The sequence below is a fragment of the Phalacrocorax aristotelis genome, chromosome 1, assembly GCF_949628215.1.
Source record: "Phalacrocorax aristotelis chromosome 1, bGulAri2.1, whole genome shotgun sequence".
In the NCBI taxonomy this organism is placed as follows: domain Eukaryota; kingdom Metazoa; phylum Chordata; class Aves; order Suliformes; family Phalacrocoracidae; genus Phalacrocorax; species Phalacrocorax aristotelis.
This window is the reverse complement of record NC_134276.1, coordinates 124,944,422-124,962,718: the sequence shown is the minus strand read 5'-3', so window position 1 is coordinate 124,962,718 and position 18,297 is coordinate 124,944,422. Positions and strand designations below refer to the sequence as shown.

The following is an 18,297-nucleotide window of genomic DNA, read 5'->3' as shown; positions in this document are numbered from 1 at the left end:
CTTCCTATGCATTGTACATGGAGTCCAGAACCGTAACCTCAAAACTCTGAACCCCTGAAACCTGGTTCCTGAAAGTTAGGTATTGCCATGCTCAACATTTGTGTGCTTAAGACTGGGGGAAGTCAGAGGGATGGGTGTATTGGGCTGGCGTAGCCTGTTGTTTCTTGGCACTGCTTTAACAGTTGCTGACATTGGTTTCACATTTTCTTGCCCGATTCCGTGGGGAGAACTGCGTGCAGTGGGTGCTCTGTTTTCACAAAAAGTCTGCTAGCTAACTAGGGAAGCTCTTCTGTGCATGTTGACTGCTTAGAATGAAATTAGTTTGGTAGTAGGTCAGACAAAGATAAATTAAGACGCTGCAGAGAACTTTGCTGCTTGTTGAATTACTTCATCACCACCTTGTTGGCTGGAGGAAATCCAGAAGATAAAGGATGATAAATAACTGATCTAGAGCTATATATAAGAATTAAAAAAAAAAAAAAAAAGAAAACCAAACAAACCAGGACTGCAGGACTGCCATGCTTCAGTTGGACAATCCTATCTGTAGACATCTTGAACTTCCTGATCTATACCATTGTCAATTAATGAAGAACTTTTCCTTGCCAGGATGGCCTGTGAAGTACTCCTCAACAGTTCTAAGTTCACAAATGGAAAGTGTTTTGTAGTATAAACAGGAAATAAATGTTATTTTCTCAGTAGTTTTTCATTTTAATACATTCCCCTTCTCCTTCCTCCTAGTTCGTGCCAGAGGAAAATATCACAACAAGAATTATGGAATTGATACTCAAAAATTTTATAGTGAGTTAATGATGGCTTTTTCTAATTTTTTTTTTAAGGTATTTGATTCCAAATGCAGGTGATGCTACCAAAGCCATAAAACAACAGATCATGAAAGTATTGGATGCCTTGGAGAGTTAATAACTAAAGACTTTGTAGAGAACCATGTATAAAGAAGCAACCAAGATACTGTATGTGAACACAAGCTGACTGTTTCCCAACTGAATACTAACTTTAAGAGAATTTTTTTTGTTGGCTGATGGGAGTGTCTGAGTAGCAGGCTTAAGATAGGATAAATTATTGTCAATTTCTGAACAGGATTTTAAATTGTTTTGTTCTGTTTTGAAAACATGTTTATTATAAAGGTCAGTTTGTTTTATTTTTAATGCAGCCTTAATGTGAGTGATCTGCATCTTTGCAAGAGAAGATGCAGCTGGGCTCACATGAAGTGTGTTGAAGGAATGAACCATGGCCAGATACAGAGAAGCGGTTAAAAACAGAATGGTTTTTAAATTACTGTCCCTGGAAAGTAAAATGTCTCCATTGTCTGCAGTCGATAAATTTCATTTTGCTTATCGGTAGTCTCAAGGACTGATTGAAAACTTAGGTTTATGAGCAGTGCAGATAAAAATGTTAGAAATACTGGTTCCTTCTCCTTAAAAATGGTTAAGTCCAGCTTGGGCTGCAGATAAATGGAAAAAATGCCATCCATTTGTAAAATTAACTTTTTTAAAAAGTCTTATCCACTACTAGGTTAAATAATTGGAGTTGGTGGTAAGGGTGTTTTTAAATACAAAAATGAACTGTGCACAATAAGCTTTTACTACAGGGTTGTAATTTTTTTTAATTATGCAAAATTTTACATTTCATAGGTGGAGGCTGTTTCTCCTGTAAAGATAAATGTGTGCAATGAAACTGAAGTTAATGCATCATGACAGAATATGACAGTTGAAAACAAGTTGCTTTGCTCCTCAGAAACAAAATGTCTAAGATAATAATTAGACCTTTAAAAACCTTCAGTTCAGCAGAGAAGTGAGTATGTGCTGATTGGAGGTGTGTTCAGCAAGAAAATTAACGCACACAAATAAGCGAAGAGATTCAGGTGCTATATACCTGTGATAAATGCATTCATTATCTGTTGCCTTCATTGACTCAAGCATTTGTTTATATTCTTTTAACTAACATCATCTAAATTAGTTAACGTTTGAGAGATGGCAGCTATGTGATTGTTTATCAGCGGCTTTCCACTTGTTCCAAGAATGATTCTCTTGTTAAAAAGCTCAGTACAGGAATGCCCTTATGGCTGAGGCATAGCATCTTTGTATACTGATGCAGAGATTACAAAAAAAAACTGTAAAGTAAAGATAATAGGGACTGGCTTTGCTGCGTGAAGTTTTCTGAGTATTTGTATCAAAACCTGTGAATTGGTCCATCATCTGGAGGTAAAATAAATTAAACTGACCTGTATAAAAAACAGTTATTCTAAGTTATTTTATTAGGAATCAAGCTAGGGCACCTTAATTCTGAACTAATTCCTTTTTTTGTTTGTTTGTTTTTCTTCTTAGTATCTGAGTAAACACCAATAGAACTTGAACTGTTGAAGATATTTGCATGAAATTGCACCTGGGCCAATGCTCATGTATTTATAGTTTTGCCCAGAAGCTGTTGTATTACATTTTCCTCTTCCTACTCCCTTCTGAAAATATCCTGAAGAGGCTCTAACCCTGTGCCTACTTTAACAAGGAGATCTTTTTCATGTAAAGATGTTTGTGTTACTGTTTATAAACTACAGTTGTAAATAAACCAGTACAATTTGAACATAACTTGTTCTGTCAGAAAGCATTTAGTTGCATACTGTGCGGATTCTCTGAATCAATTAACAGTTTTTCCCAAAGGTATTTTGTAAATGGAAGCGAATTTGATCTTTGGAGTGAAAGAAGTTGATTATGGATCTTAGGGAGCTATTGTCAGTGACATCTTAATGTAAGTATTTCGGAATTTAGACTAATTTTCATTCAGTACTTTTGGGTGAGCCATAGTAAGCATTCATAGAAAGGTCAAAATGAGTTAACAAATGGTCAAATTATATAGAGGCTCTCTGCATAAATTCCAGACTTCTCAGCATCATATCTTTATATTATGAAAATATTGACAAAATGATGCAACACATTTCTGCTAGTTATTGGCAGGGGAACATGGTTCAGGGGAAGTTGAGAAATAGTTATTTCATGTGTTGCTGAAGTATTTAAAGTAATATCTTGAATCTCATTACTTGTGAAAAGTACACTCTTAAACAGGTATATTTGGGTATTAAATAGGGAAAGTGGGTAATGTGTATGCTTCTCTATGAGGACAAATACAGACCTTTTAGATCTAGAGTAAGTAAAGTTACAGTAAGTTAGTTCTTAAATCTGTTCTGTGTAGAAACGTATAATCCAAGCCATTACGAGGTTGATTATTTATTTGTAATTTTTAAGGCAATGTGCAAGTTATCAACAGACTCCTTATCTTACAAAGCCCAGTCCAAACTATGAATAATTTCAACGGTGTTTTATGCATTTAAAGGCTACTTTTGCCTCATAGTGTATGTATCTGTAGTTAGTGTGTTTGCTACAAAACTTGTATTGCTAAGCAGAAATTCCAGTTATATGACTGGAGTGACAGTTTTTGACAGTTTTTGCTACTTTTTGGCTCTTTCATCTTCAGGGAAATTTAAATTATTTGCCAGAGGTTTGCAGGTACCTGTTTTGCTCACATGCACTGCTGTCTATATTGTTGAATATAAGATGACAGCTGCTATGTTGCAGAGTTTTGTATTTTTATTTTATTTATTTAGGTGATAGAAATGAGGTCTGTCGCAGGAAAGAAACACTGTTTTCAGCATAAGCTTTCCTGTAAAATGGAAGCTCTTTACCTTTGTGTAAGCCAGGGTTAGTGCTTCTGTGTGAGAATTTGTGCAGAACTTCACAAGTAGTATCTGTCAAAAATACTCTGACTGTGGAGATGCTGTTTTTACTGCATTGCCTTCTCCATATGTAAGTAAAGATTAATTGCTGCTCTTTCAGTTTAGTTCCTGTTAGGCCTTAGACCTGGATCTCAGCAGTGTTTAGCTTTTTCTTCCAACTGCATTTCGGTTGCAGTTTCAAAACTTTTGATACTGTCAGGTAACTTTTTCAATATAGGGGTAGTTTACTGAATGGCTGAAAAGTTTCTCCTTCTTGCAAGGGAGGGCGCGTGATAGTATACAGCTTATCCTTTTGGGTGTATTTAGTGCTTTTGGATGTTGTATTTTTCAACTTTCAAAACAACGCTGTATCTCTCAGAACCATGGGAAAGAGTGGATTTTTAGCCTATGCTTTTCACCTTGAAGGGATGATACTGCTTCACGGCTTATTTTCTTTCTTATATTATGCTCTGCCCCAAAACTTCTGTGAACTCAGGAGGCAGCTGTTTGTTGCACCTGGAGTCCTGCAAGGTGTGCTGTCCAAAAAAAAAAACAATTTTAAAAAGTTCATATATGCTGTTTCTACTACCATGGGCACATGTAAAAGAGAGGGAGCTCTGCCAAAGAGCTGCTGCATCCCCTCCTCATCTTCAGTTGTCCGCTGTCGGTAATTCTGCCATCCTTTGGCTTGCTCAGTTTGGGGTAAGCTGTTCCCTTTAGTGCTCCAAGGGGCAGGTTGAACAGTGTTTCTGTTGAAGGAAGGTGTGTAACTGCTGCACACAGCGGTGGTTCTTCATTCTGTGGTGGTTGTGCACTTCCCATTCTTTATGTCTCGGCACGTGTTTCCTGAAAGTGGCTTCAGCCGAATATGTAAGAGATTGATCACCCTGGGTCACCCACTTCGTTTTATCTTTGCCCCTTCTGCTGTCATGTCCTTTCCTCTTGCAGAGATACTCTTTCATGAGAAATACTGTGCAAGAAATGCCAGCCTCAAAATGAGAATCTGCAGTTCTACAAATATGTGATCTGCGGAAAGCGGACTCCACAATCTGTAAGATTGTAAAGTAGGTATGTTTATTCAGCGCTGGGCAGCACAGGCGGTAGTCCCAACAAAGTTGTGCGTGCCTGTGTGATAGTTTGTCTTGGATTTATACAGTAAAGCATTACATATACATAAGATTTCCCAATATGCCTATGCATATGCATGACCTTTCCCCGCTTCGTATTAAAATCAGCCAAAAAAAAGTTATTTCCATAACTCTTTCCCAACTGAGCTTGCGCAGTGCCTCCTCGTGGTGGTCGTTGGGGGTCGTAAAGATGAAGGCTGCTGGCTGCTGTTCGTCACCACTAGTAACCTTTTGGTTTTGTGCACACTCAGTTATCTCTTGACGCTTGTCCAAACTGCAAAGTCAGTTTTAGCTGGTTCTTGAGGCAATTTTCTATCCTTATCAGGAATTTGTCCTTCGCGGGTGGATTCCAGGCCTCCTTGCTAATTATTTTAAACAGTGGCTAGATAAGCGTTCCGCAACAATTAACTTTCAGCTGGATAAGCATTCAGCAATAGAACAGTTAACTTTTGTTTTCCCCCTTTCACATGCTTTTAAAAAGCCCAAGATTGTAGAATATATACACGAGGCAGTGATGTTCTGATTTGAGTAACAGGGAGCACTTAGTGTTTAAAGCTAGTAATAAAAAGAGCATGTTGGTTTTCTACCTTAGAAGATGCTGTTCTTGTAAAAGAATGTGGTGAATGGGTCACAAGATCTCTTGGGACAAGCCGATAACAAATCACAGGCTGCTACAGATCGCGTAGGGCTGGGGAAACGTCGGCACACCAGATCTGTGCCCAGCACCGAGGGATTCAGCTGCACAGCTGTACTTCTGCCCCGCGCTGAGCTGGCACTGGAGCCGCACTCCCCGCTCCCGGCCGTGTGCTGGGGTTGCGAGGGGGAAACGCTTTGGGCTCGGGGCTCGTTTCCTGCTCGCAACCGGGGCTGCGCCTCTCCCTCAAGCTGGGCCAGCAAAACTGTGTGGGGAAGCGCTGTGCAATCGGTTCAACGAAGTCGCCATGCTTTTTTAAAAGCAATATATGAGTCGGTTTTAAACAAACTCTGTCGCCGCGCCCCACTGCGCCGGCGCTCTCCGTTCCCGCCGGGCCGGCCGAGGGCCGGGACTGCATCTCCCAGCAGCCCTCGCGCGCATGCGCCGGATCCGCGTCGGGATGCGGGCGGCGCGCGGAGCCATGGCCAGTGAGTGGTGGCGCGCGGGGAGGAACGGTTACTCCTCTCATACCTCTCGTCCTCGTACTCCCTCCCTTCCTCCCTCCTTACCTCCCCCCGGTCGGGGACGTGGGGAGAAGGGCCGGCGCGGGGTTGAACCTGCACCTCTAGCGGAGCCCCGGCCTCCCGCCCGGCGTCTCGGCCGCTGAGCGAGGCCGCTGCCTACCGCCGGCTCCCCTCCGCACCCCCCACGGAGCTCGCCGCCGCCGCCCCTGGGGCCGCTGCTGCCCCCGCCTCGTCCCCGTACCCACCCCTCTGACCGTGGGGACGCAGGCGGGGAGGGGCCGGGGGCTGGCCGGTGTCCCCCGGAGTCCCCAGTCTGGGCTGGAAAGGCCTTGGTCCCGGGTGCTGTCTCTGAGCCTTGAAAGGGGTGTGAAGTACTGCAGGTACTAGAGGGGGCTGCCTTGAGCACCCTCGCGTTGCTACAGACCGGTAGAAACCGCTTGTAGTGCATCTCTCAGTACTGCTGCCATGGTCAGCTTGTCAAAAAAGTAGATCTGAACAAATCAGATGTGCTTAGCTTCTGATGTTTCCCAAAAAACCCATGCTTCCCAGTTATACAAATACGAACCATTCTTCTATTCTGATACACTTCTACTTAGTTGTGGTCTGTATTGCTGTGGGATTACCGTAAGAATTGTGTTTAAAAGAAGTTTTTGAGGCAGCTTAACAAGGCCGGAAGAAGAGATCTTGGGTCTCTAGAGCATTGTTGAGTGTTTCTCTTTATTCTTGTTACTTCTGCATCTCAAAGTTTTTAAACAAAACTGTGGGCACAAGTACTTGTATTCTGTTGTCACTGGGCTTTAATTTTGCACTTTAACAAACTCTGAGCCTGAGGCATAGGGAAAGTAAGATTAATGGTTTTCTGGTGTTTTAAACATTATGGGAATGAAGTCAGTTAACATTTTTCCTAGTAGATGCTCTTTTGGTTTTTTTGCAAAACTGAATTTATGCTGAAATGTAAATATTAAAGAATTCCAACTTTTCTGAGCTAAAATACATTCCACAAATATGGGAAGTTTTAGACAAATTCATAGTGTGGCTATCTAGGTAGGTCTGGAAGCTAACTATGGTTACATCTGTTCAAAATCTCAGTGAAACTTTGTTTACTCAATAAACCAAATATTAAGAGGCTCTCACATGAAGAGTAACAAAGGGAGCAATTATTTGCTTAACCTCTAGAAATTAGCTGCTTAGCTACTGAAGTGAGAACTAAAATAGGAAGAAAGATATTCTGCCTGACTGTTCCTGAACTGATCTCGTCTTTGCTCGAATCAGTTCTTCCTGTTTCCTGGACCCAGGCTGTGTTGCCTGCTACTTTTTCTTTATCCTATAGTGATTTTTGACTGTATGATGGGAGTTTTCCAGAGAAGAGAGGTGCTTTGAAACTGGGGTACTTTTCTTTATAAAGCCAGAGTTGTGGTGGATTTTTTTTTGTGTGTGGTGGTTTTGTTTTGGTTTGGTTTTTGGTTTTGGTTTTTGTTTTGTTTTGTTTTTTTTCTTTTAAAGGAGACAGTTCTACCTGATCAGGATGTGTTTTCCTACAGCCCAAGGTACTAAGAGATTCATGGAAGGAAGCCCAAGGGGCATGCACAAAACTTGACTTGATCTCTTCCACTTGTGTACTCCAAGAGCCTGCAAATATAAATCCTGCTTACCTGCAGCAGAGACAGTGCTGATAACGCTGGCAACTGTCACTTGGCTACAAACCAAATTGCAAAAAAATTATCAGGAATGATGTTATCTTTATTGGTTTTTATAGTCATTTCCCAGGCTAGGTGTGATTTGAGGGACAGAAGCAAACTATTCCCATATGTGGTGCCTTTGGGTTTATCCAGTCTTTTAGTTTGCTCATGGCATTTTAGGACATGCGCGCTCCTCAGGTGATGGACACAACAAAAAGATATCCACACAAAACGTGTAGCAAATTGAGAAAGAAGCAGCAGGCTAGGTGACTAGCGGTCTCCCTATCCATCACACATTATCTTACATTAGAACTTGGGCTGGGTACTGCCTAGGCTAAGCTTTATTGGCATGTGAACTCTGATCTTGAATCTGAGCAGGGTGCTGGTTCCCATTAGCAAGCCTAGGCTTGAATGTTCTCCCTGTGTCAACAGACTGTTTCCAGAGTCATAGGCCACAAAAAGAATTGGAAGTGCTTTTTGTGTATGTTGATATATAAGCAAATTTATTTTGTTAAATGCTCATTAGTGAATTCAAATTTTGAAGAGTTTTTCCTGGGGGAGTTCTGCTGATTAATTTTTTCTTTCCTGCCACTAGACTTCCGCCTGGCTCTTATTCAGCTTCATGTATCTGCTGTTAAATCAGATAACCTTCAACGAGCCTGCGGACTGGTGAGAGAAGCATCAGCTAAAGGAGCAACAGTTGTGGCTTTACCTGTGAGTAAAGATCATGGTCTACTTAGCACCTATACCTCAAACCCTTGGGAACCTCTTTCTAGCGTTAGTAATGCATTATATATTCCTGTTCCTCTTTGGATAGCTTAGCTGCAGTATGAAGCTCCAAAATGGGAAGAAAAAACAGGGGTTCCATCTAGCAGCACACTTAAAAAGGGAGAAAACAAGAAGCCAAAAAACCCAAAAGCAGGTTGTAATTTTTTTGTGGTATAAGATTCTTGTTTGGTTTTTGCCTGGGTTTAAATCCCAGGCAATTCTGTCACTGACATGTTCTGAATTCACAAAAGTGACACTGTAGTTTGAATCTTTGCAGAAGCTTTCCGTGCTAGAAATGTAGGAAAAGGTGATTTTTCAGCTAAAGAATGTTGATATGAAGATGAAAGAAAACAGGTATACAGTGACTCTGTTTGCCCTAATCATTCCAGATCAGATAGTACACGAGAAACAAAATAGGCTTAAGACATTTCCAGCAAGTCATTTGTGACTGAATTATGATTAAAAAGCATTTCGCTTGTGACTTCCTTGTGTGGGAACATGGGCAGCCACTTAAAATTACTGATCACTTCTGATTTACTTTTTGGACTTCAGCCATGATTATCTTGCTGAATTTTCACACGGATGAGTGTGCTGGCAATGAGGTGACCTTCCCAGTGCAGCTTTGAGCTTTTCTCCTCTCTTCCTGGGAGTACATGTGTTAGCCCTGTGCCCTGCAGCATCTGACTCAGTGCAAAGTTCTTCTCTGCGTGAACTTTTGGTCAAATGTTTTACGCACAGAATGTTTTCCCTCCTGCTGTTACAGGTGAAGCATTGAATAACCTTCCCAGCTCCTCTGTGCTAACACAGCTCTTGTGTTGCAGATGTGACCTTTGATTATTCTGGCTGGGACTCCTACATAGAAATTATCTGTTATTTGCTGGTTTCATCATGTGTACAAACATTGAGTTTTTCAGACCTGTTTAGTTGAGATACTAACTTCGCCAATGATAACTTATGCTTTTAGATAAAACTTGTCAAACACGGGCAAGACTTTTGGGAGGTAAATTTGTACTGGCATTAGGACGTGGGCATGAAATATTCTCGTCCCTCCACTTCCTTTTTTTGAAGTCACACTGCGTAAAGAACAGAAGTAACTTGCGCTGACTATATAATCTACACCCCTGCAGAGGCATGTGGTAGTTTTCCTGTGACATGTTAGCCTTGATGTGTTAAACTTTTTTCATTTCTGAACCAGGAAAAATTTGTGAGAGAAAAAAAACAAGTTTTTAATGTTTATGGATAAAGAAATAAAACCAGAATCCATTTGAATCTATAAATTGATAGAAAGCAATTCAGAGACCTTTCCCTGTATTCATACTGCTTAGGAGAGCACAGGACTAGGTGACTTGTGCAGACAGTCTGCAGTTTTGTTCCAGCGTTGACTTACAAACAGCCCCATGCGCTGCTACTGCAAGCTTGCACAGGGCTCTTTGCCTGTTCTCTTGAGCCCATGGTTTCAGCACCACCTGCACTGACACTGCAAGTGGCAAGATGAAGGTGGAGGCAGCTGGCATTGCTTTTATTTCCTTGACATTCAGTCCAACTTTCAAAAGCCTGGGAAGCTCATTTGGCAGTCTGCAGAGACTTCCCTTCCTGCCTTTTGCATCTACAAATTCTGCTGTGAGTTAGCTGGCACCTGCTGGCCTGGTGTCTGTATATGGACAAAAATATCCATCCAGTTTTGGTTCAGTTATTCCAATTCAGTAGAATCTACTACAGTTGTTAAGAAGTTTGCTGGAGTGGCTAAGGTGTAAATGTTTATTTTGCTATTCACAGCTTCATTTTTTTTTTCTCCTTTCCTTTTTTGGTGGTCTTGTTACAGCTTCCAGTGAGCAAAGGTAGCAGTCAAGGTAGATCCTTGGGCTGGGAATCACTTGCCGAAGGTGGTGGTACCGTTTGATAGCCTGTCTGTGGCCTTCAGCTCTACTCCTTTTGGGGACAAAAGAGTGTTGGGGGCAGGTGTCTCACATCCTCATGGAGCTGGCAAATATAATGCAGAGTAAAAGTTCTGGATATCTAGGGCATCTCAAACACCACTAGCCACCTAATTTAGGCATCTAAACAGCTCTGTTAATCTTAATGTCTAAAGATTACATGCCTGGTTCTGAGGGATAGCGAATCTTTCGCTGGAGCCTAGGACAGAAGACACTGTTCAGTTGCGAGGAAAGAGCGTTTAAAGGATTGCTTTAGCAAAAGAATAAGTAATTTTGAGAAATGCGAGCTTTTGCAAAGGTCCTTTTAAAAATTAAGAAATCACGGGCTGTGGATGAGCACGAACATTTCAGTTTTGAGAGGATCTATTCAGCTTGTAGCTTGTCAAATGAGCCAGGTGGAACTTAGTTCATTGTTCTGATGAGAACATCCCTTGTGATCTTGCTAAGACTAGCCTGATAAATGTGCTAGGCTTGTTACTTGCAGCTTGCATGATACTTCTCCTTCTAGACGTTTGGCACACGTTCACACCAACACACCCACTGCATTTTCTCTAATTGTTAAGGTCTCTCTGGCCTCCTGATATTTTCTGATTTGCGTATTGAGCTCCTGTAAACTAAACTCCTGTAACTAAAGGATGTATGAGAGCACTGATAGAGAGGAGTTCGAAAGGTCAACTTTTTTCCCCCTCTAATTCTAGGAATGCTTTAATTCTCCATACGGAACTAAATACTTCAAGGAGTATGCAGAGAAGATCCCTGGAGAATCAACACAGAAGCTGTCAGAAGTTGCAAAGGAGTGCAGCATATATCTTGTTGGAGGTAGTTTACTCTTAATGTCCATCTCATTGAGGGGAAAAATGGGTAATGTCTGTTAGTGCCATTGGATCAAAATTCCATATGATACAGTGGGGGTAATCTTTGTTCTCGCCTTTACAAAGGATCCATTCCAGAAGAGGATGGTGGGAAGCTGTATAATACATGTACTGTCTTTGGGCCTGATGGTGCTATGTTGGCAAAGCATAGGAAGGTAAGATGGCAGAATATTGTTATGAAAAGGTTTCTCAGCAGTGTTGCACAAATGATTTAATCTGTGTATAAAGGTGATGTGAATTAGTAGAATCTCGCATTAATAATAAGCTGCGTACTGTCACTAAAATTGCATGTAACTTTTATTTGGGGCATGTAAACACCACTCCCTAAGGTGCTCATAAATTTGTTCCGGATAAGGATGACAGAATGCAGAAGGCATAACTGGCTTTTCCCAGATGCTGGGAAAACTGTGGAAAAGAGTAAATCCTGATTCAACTCATCGGTGTACCTTGGCATAGGTCAAAAATGTAGAGCCACTTAAGTGGGATCAGGATTTTCACACAGGTTCCCAATGCATGTAGTCCTGTTATCATAAATACTGTTCTTTACATACTTTGTGTGCTGTATGTATGATTAGTGCAGACAACCATGCAAGTCTAAGTTCCATAGTTAAGAAGTGTCTGCAGTTTGTGGTAGATGCTTGCTGTCGTCTTCCACCTTGACATTGCTTTGTGCCTTCTGAGAAGCTACCTCCAATTCATAACTGTCGGGTGTAGTTGCTGTTAATCTGACTATGCACACAGGTATCATTCCTTAGAGGGACGACAGCTTATTTCTTTCAAGGAAAAACAAAAAGGAGAATGCGATGTTACTTGGAACAAATGAGGTGGTGCAAAATAACTCTGGGGTGCGGGTATTAATCTATTCTGTTAACTGATTCTGCGCTTAGCTACGCTATAGGTTCGCTTTCTGAAGTACTATGTTGCCTTCCATCTATCATACCACACCAGTCTGCAAGGCTGGTAGTTGTAGAATGAGTGCAGGCTTGTACTCTGTAAATAGGAACAAATAATAATATAAAAACAGCTATGTTACTAGGAAGCTCCAGTCAGGAACAGAATCTTCCATTGGAAGAGAGGGATAAAGACTGTTTGCAGGGGCTAAGACAGTATTTTCTGGAGAACTTTTGCAGGAACAGGACTCAAATCTTAGAGGGGAAAATATAACCTGCTTTAACATACTTTAAAATCATCCTGACAAATTCAAGACACTTTTATGTATCCTCTCTTTTGGAAAATTACTCATTAGATCAAGCTGTCTAGCTATTTTGCAGGGAGTCTTTCCACGAAGAAGATACAGAACCATACTACAAATTAATTGTTACATTTTTAGCTATTTTTAACGACTCTTTATTATTGCATGGGAGAAGGACAGGGTACTCTATTTGGTGAGTAATATAAGCGTTTGATATGTGCATCACTTGGGTCACAGGGATTTTATGTGGTGTTCAAAATGGCCAGTCTTCCTCCCCTCTACCCGCAATAACTAGACGTGTATATTTCTATAAAGAAGAAAACTGCTTTAAATCATCTTTAGATCTCACAATCTTAAGCAATGTTTCGCTGGGATCCTGACAAAGGAGTAGTCTTGGTGTGGTAACTAGAAAACACGTGTCTAATAGAAAGAGGCTCAAATACCAAGCAGAGAAATTGTTATTAATTGTTATTAATCGTACTATGATTACAGGTTCATTTGTTTGACATTAATATTCCTGGGAAGATACAGTTCAAAGAGTCTGAAACACTGAGTCCAGGGAATAGTTTCTCCGTGTTTGATACTCGTGAGTATAAGACAAGCCCTCTTGTTAAGGAGCTCTACCACAATAATACTCCAGTCATTCTGGAGTTCTCTTCCCCCTCCTCCTACCCAGCAATGGATTTTTAGGCTATCAGATTTATATTAGGCATTTGACAACCATGGCAAATATAGTTCAAGTTTGTTCCAAGTGCATGGGCCACTTCTGAAACTTTTAAAAAGGAAATGTGATTGCAAAAGGACAGAGGAGTCGAAAGGGCTGAAGCATGCATCACGGCACTTCCTTTAGTAAATAGCGGTCCTACTGATCTGTTGAAGACAAGTTACTGTATGGTTTTTTTAATAGCACTTAAAAGGGTTCTAAACATGGCTTGGAAAAGAATAAATGTAGCAAACAGCTACAGTGGCACATTGTTTCATTTGAGAATGATATAATGGAGACAATTAGCTGTAAATCCTGTTCCAGCATTCCTGAGTCGGCCACATCAGATAAAAAAGCAAGACATCTACTACCCCTGCCCCCCCTCAGTGGTCAAAAGTTAACATGCCCTGTTTACTGAGCTCTCTGAAGAGTCTCGTCTCCCAGGGTCACTTTTTCTGCCTTGCAATGTGCATGCTGTAAGCAAGTACATGACTGTAGTTTCTTTAGTCCATGAAGATCAGTGAGTGCTTTCTTTTCTTGAAAATAGTTGAAAAACCTGCAGCTAAATCAGAGGAATGCATTGCACAAAGACCTGATGTAATATGATTTTGTGGAAATGGCTGTTTTTAAAGAGTAGATAAGACTGCTTCTCACAGTCTTCCTCTCATCATGAAGCATGAGTTCTCCCCCACAAATAGCCAATGCTTGTTACAGATGAGGATACACATTTCAATATAGCTCCTCTTGTTACTGTGAGACATACGAAATAACAGCTGGCAGGTTGGCTACGGGGAGTCTTGTGGTTGCTTTTGCGTACTTGTGATACCGATATGACTGTTGTCTCTTGTGTTTTGAGAACAGCATACTGTAAAGTGGGCCTGGGCATCTGCTATGATATCAGATTTGCTGAGATGGCTCAAGTCTACGGACAGAAAGGTGAGGCTGGGTCACCTCATGGGGCATGGTTAGCCCTAAGGCCTGAGACAGTTCAGGGTCGTGCTTGCTGAGCAACCTGTGTGGTTAGGCACTCTTATCCTCGCCCAGTAACGCAAAATGCATCTTGTGGCCAAGACTTCCTTACTCAGATGAGTGTCTGTTCTCCTTGAGTAATGTAACAATCATTTCCTGATACACATTTGCTGACGGAGTGATGGAGGTGGGCGTATCCCCACCCTCGGCAATGTATCACAGGGCTTTGCCCACATAAGTCATCACCCGTGTCCTGCATGGACAGGCTCTGTTTAGTTCTATTTTGGGCAGAGGTTGGGAAGTACTGAAAGAAACCTCGCCTTCAGTCTCAATGTGAAGATCCGCTCTAGGGTAAACCATCTTCTCTGTAATGATGGTTGGTTTCTAATTTTCTTTTGACAAAGGTTGCCAGCTGCTGATATATCCAGGGGCTTTTAACCTGACAACAGGACCAGCTCATTGGGAACTGCTGCAAAGGGGACGGTAAGAACAAACAGCTTATCCTCCTGTTCCAGAGGGAGTTTCAGGGTGTGGAACTGAAGCATTCTTGTGTTCCACATGACACTATGCATCAGAAGTGGTACTGCAGCGCAGCTCTGCTGTTGGAGCTGCACCGTTCCTGAAGCCTTGCGTGGCACACCAAAATGATTTTGCTGTCAAGGAGAAAATCAGGAATGCTTATCCTTCACTACTGGCATCCCCTCCACAGTTATGCCCTTTACAGGACGCCATGGCTCTGTATGCACCCTTCACACACAAACTTTAGACAGAAGAGCCAACAACCATTTGAGAACTGCTCTAATTACAGATAGAAATAGACCCGGTGATCCCTGAATGCAGTATTCTTCATTGATTTGGTTAGCTTTGATCAACTCTGCTGAATACCAAGTGAACATGTAATTCATTCTACCTCTAACTCTGGAGCAGGTGCTAGGCACTTCTCTTTCCAGACCCTGCTTTCTCTGATCTTCATATCATTTATAATTTTGGCTAGTCCTTAGAAAAATATATAGCTTGCCCTTCAGTGTGAGTTCTTTCTCTTCTGCTTAGTTAATTGGTGGTATAAAAAATAAAAAATACTCACTTCCCCCCTCCCACTTCCCTCATCTTTCTGTGAACACAGGGCTGTTGATAATCAAGTCTACGTGGCTACTGTATCTCCTGCTAGAGATGAAAAAGCATCATATGTTGCCTGGGGACACAGCACTGTAGTAAATCCATGGTGAGTTCAGAAAAAAAACAAACCCACCTTTTCTTGCTTAAAAAATGTGTTTTACTTGACAGTCACATTTCAGTCCCATGTTTCCATCTGTCATAAGTTCTTCGTAAAAAGCATGTGAGACTTAAGGCTACGTTTTCAAAATCATCCTTTAAAACTGTCTGACTGGAAAACAGGAAGGAAACTAAAACTGGTTTACCAGTATGTATTCTTTTTGCTAGCAAAGAGGCTACTTAGTACTAGTATTTAGCATTAGTTAAGCTGCTGACCTTTTCAACCTGTCCGTGAAATTCAGTCTGTTACATACTACGCATCTATGCATTATGGTAATTCTCTGTGCAGAACTGAACCATCTTAAACAGCTTACACAAAACTATTTCATTTCCTCAAAGAACACCACTGCTTTTGATGTAAGAAAGAACAAGAAGAATGTGTTCAGCTAGATGAGAGACATATTCTGGCTTAAGCAGAAGCAACAGAGGTGCACAGGAGGTAAAAGTGACCAAATCTTCAGGCACTTCTTTCAAGTAAATTAACTGATAGTTCTCTTCCAGATGATTGCAAAGTAAGAAAAGCTTTATTGATGTCTTGAGCTTTTAACTTTATACAGTAAAAGCAGTGACGGAACACTTAGTGGGAGAAATGATAAATCGTGTTCAGTAGCTCATGCAGAGTGAAAGCATACTCCTGGTAAAAGCCAGTAGGAGCTGAAAGGAGAAAGTGTTAGTCTCAGCCATCTATGGCTGTCCCTGGTGAAGTTGTTTCTTTCCCCTTGGGTATATTGCACACTTACATCCCCTGGTTCTCACAGTTGCTCTTACCATTTTTGATCTTCAGAAACATGTTAAGTATGTATGTGTCACACATAAAATGTGCCACGTGTAAAACCTGGAAGCCATTTCTATCATAACAGAGTCATGAATTATGAAGCTATTTTTAGGACAGCCTTTACAGCTGTAGACATCAGGGGTAGGACCTCCCTTTTGTACAAGCAGCAGCAACTGGACTGATGCCTGGAGACCTCTGTTAATGCTGTGAACAAATGTGCTTAATTTTGCAGGGGTGAAGTCATAGCCAAAGCTGGGGCTGAGGAAACAGTTATATACACAGATATAGGTAAGGGTAAAGGGTGGGTTTTTTTTCCTCCTCTTTTCTTTTTTGAGTACAAGTCATGAGACTAAGGAGAGACAGTTTTTTAAGTCTGTAGGCTCACACATGCAATTACAGGTAATGTAGTGTTCCTATCCCTTCCCACCTTTGCCAGACTAAAGCAAGAACAAGCAGCACCTGACTGTACTCCTCCAGTTCCTTGACTTACGAGGAAGCTGCCACCTTAGGGAAGAAAGTTGAGGCTTCCTTCAGCCATGGCTGCCCAGTTCAGTGCCCTACAGCCCCCTTCTCTGTGAAAGCTGGTGTTTCCCCTGCCTTACCTCAGAGCAAGTCAGAAGCTTTCCTTTTTGACTGCTGTTCTAATAGCTCTTTCTTCTCCCCCTGCAGATTTGATGAAACTTGCAGAAATACGTCAACAAATTCCTATTTTAAGCCAGAAGCGTTGTGATCTCTATGGCATAGAGATGAAAAAGTGAAGCTGGGTGAATAGGGATGGTTCAGTTGGCACGATGACCGCTGCTTTTTGTTTGTTTTAAATTAACTTGGTATAATACTAAACTTGATTCAAATACAGCTTTTATATCTCTTCTCATATTTGCAGTAGTTAACGTGCTTTTTTATGCATCACCATGTTTTAGTTACCTTTTGGGGGCTTTTTTGTAGAATATAGAAATGGGAACCTTGCTCTCTGGAAATCCTCTGACATCAGCTTTGGTATTGTGAATTAATTCTTCAGTGAATTATCTGCTAATTTAGAAGCATGATTCTTCCACCTCTGTCCTTCCTAGCTGTATGTGCCTTAAAAAAATTCCTCAAATGCCCAACTTCAAAGGCTTAAAATTTAACAAACTAGGCAATACAGGCAGAGTTCTGCTCTGTACTACCTGGGGACAAGGCAAGAAGCTGCCAGAGAAAACTACTATGGTAGAAGAATGTGTGACAGGTTGTGGTTGATGTGTCTTGCCTGGAATATATGTATTAAATTGCAGTTCCTGTTCATTGCTGAAGTGATGCAGGTTACCATTTTGTTAAAGCAATCAACATGTTACCCCATCCTTGCTCTGTTCACTGCTTCCTTAATATGATGTCTGAATGGGCATTATTAAGTCAGCTGCCTGGCAGTCTTCACCTGGAAAGGCTGAGGAGAGTCAGACAGAAGGGTTGGAAAACTTGTTGCACTGCCACGCCTTTCTGCCCAGTCTTCTGGAAGATGGGTACTAAAATAGCTCCATGTGTAAATGCAGCACTGCTCCCAGCAGCCACATGGCAAATACTCCTTCCTTCACTGCTTTTGCTGGAGGGACTAACAAAATGATTATTAAAGAGGGCTTTAAAATACTTAAAACCAGCCTAGCAGTTTGTAGTTTTGGTGGGTTTGGTTTTTCTTTTTCTTGGAATGACGACACCTTGCTACTTCTAATGTAAAAAGAGAGATAAGAATTTGCAAATAGCCCTTTTTTTTTTTCTCTCCTTGGGCCTGAAAAAAAAAAAAAAGCAGCAACCCTAACTATCCAGCCTTGACCACTAGGCTTTTCATTTTCCAGCAGCAAAAATGATGAAGCAGTAAGGCTACAGGAGATGTCCAAGTACAAAAGCAGGAGCTGGGGGAGGTTTTGTCATGCTCCAGCTAAACGCTACTTTCCCCCAAGACCACCTTACCTTTTTATTCATGTTCAGCTATCATCCTGTTCCCCCAGCTGTGCTCTTGGGTTTTTTTTTAATGTCCTTTTGGCTTCTCTGGAAGGAGCTAGGTGTGTTTTATACAGGAGAATTAAGGGTCAAATTAAGCCAAGCCCTGAGGCATATCTCCCCTCAAACAACAGGTTGCACTGTTCCAGGTCGTAC

General features: G+C 41.4%; 2 protein-coding genes across 6 annotated transcripts in view; both read left to right on the top strand.

Moving 5' to 3' along the window:
* TBC1D23 (TBC1 domain family member 23) overlaps window positions 1-2,619 on the top strand; it is a 34,798-nt gene extending 32,179 nt beyond the window's left edge. For 2 of the 5 annotated variants that reach the window (XM_075105340.1, XM_075105319.1), the window contains one exon: window positions 837-2,619. In XM_075105340.1, the coding sequence (XP_074961441.1) occupies window positions 837-918 (82 nt within the window). In that variant the 3' untranslated portion in view covers window positions 919-2,619. The remainder of the gene's footprint in view (window positions 1-836) is intronic. The other 3 variants (XR_012662529.1, XR_012662531.1, XR_012662528.1) reach the window with 3 other exon arrangements.
* A 3,242-nt stretch (window positions 2,620-5,861) lies between these two features.
* On the top strand, window positions 5,862-17,046 carry NIT2 (nitrilase family member 2). Its single transcript, XM_075105483.1, has 10 exons — window positions 5,862-5,970; window positions 8,281-8,399; window positions 11,086-11,206; window positions 11,326-11,414; window positions 12,944-13,037; window positions 14,016-14,090; window positions 14,528-14,606; window positions 15,247-15,345; window positions 16,403-16,458; window positions 16,840-17,046. Exons 1-10 carry the CDS (start codon window positions 5,922-5,924, stop codon window positions 16,926-16,928), a joined length of 870 nt encoding a protein of 289 aa, XP_074961584.1. The 5' UTR covers window positions 5,862-5,921; the 3' UTR covers window positions 16,929-17,046.
* The last annotated feature ends 1,251 nt before the right edge of the window (window positions 17,047-18,297 follow it).

Excerpts from the sequence above, each read along its gene's own strand:
- NIT2 (XM_075105483.1), top strand. The coding sequence starts at position 5,922 with ATGCGCCGGATCCGCGTCGGGATGCGGGCGGCGCGCGGAGCCATGGCC. Across the intron at positions 13,038-14,015 it reads TTTCTCCGTGTTTGATACTC|CATACTGTAAAGTGGGCCTG; the intron begins GTGAGTATAAGA and ends TTTTGAGAACAG. Across the intron at positions 15,346-16,402 it reads AGCACTGTAGTAAATCCATG|GGGTGAAGTCATAGCCAAAG; the intron begins GTGAGTTCAGAA and ends TTAATTTTGCAG.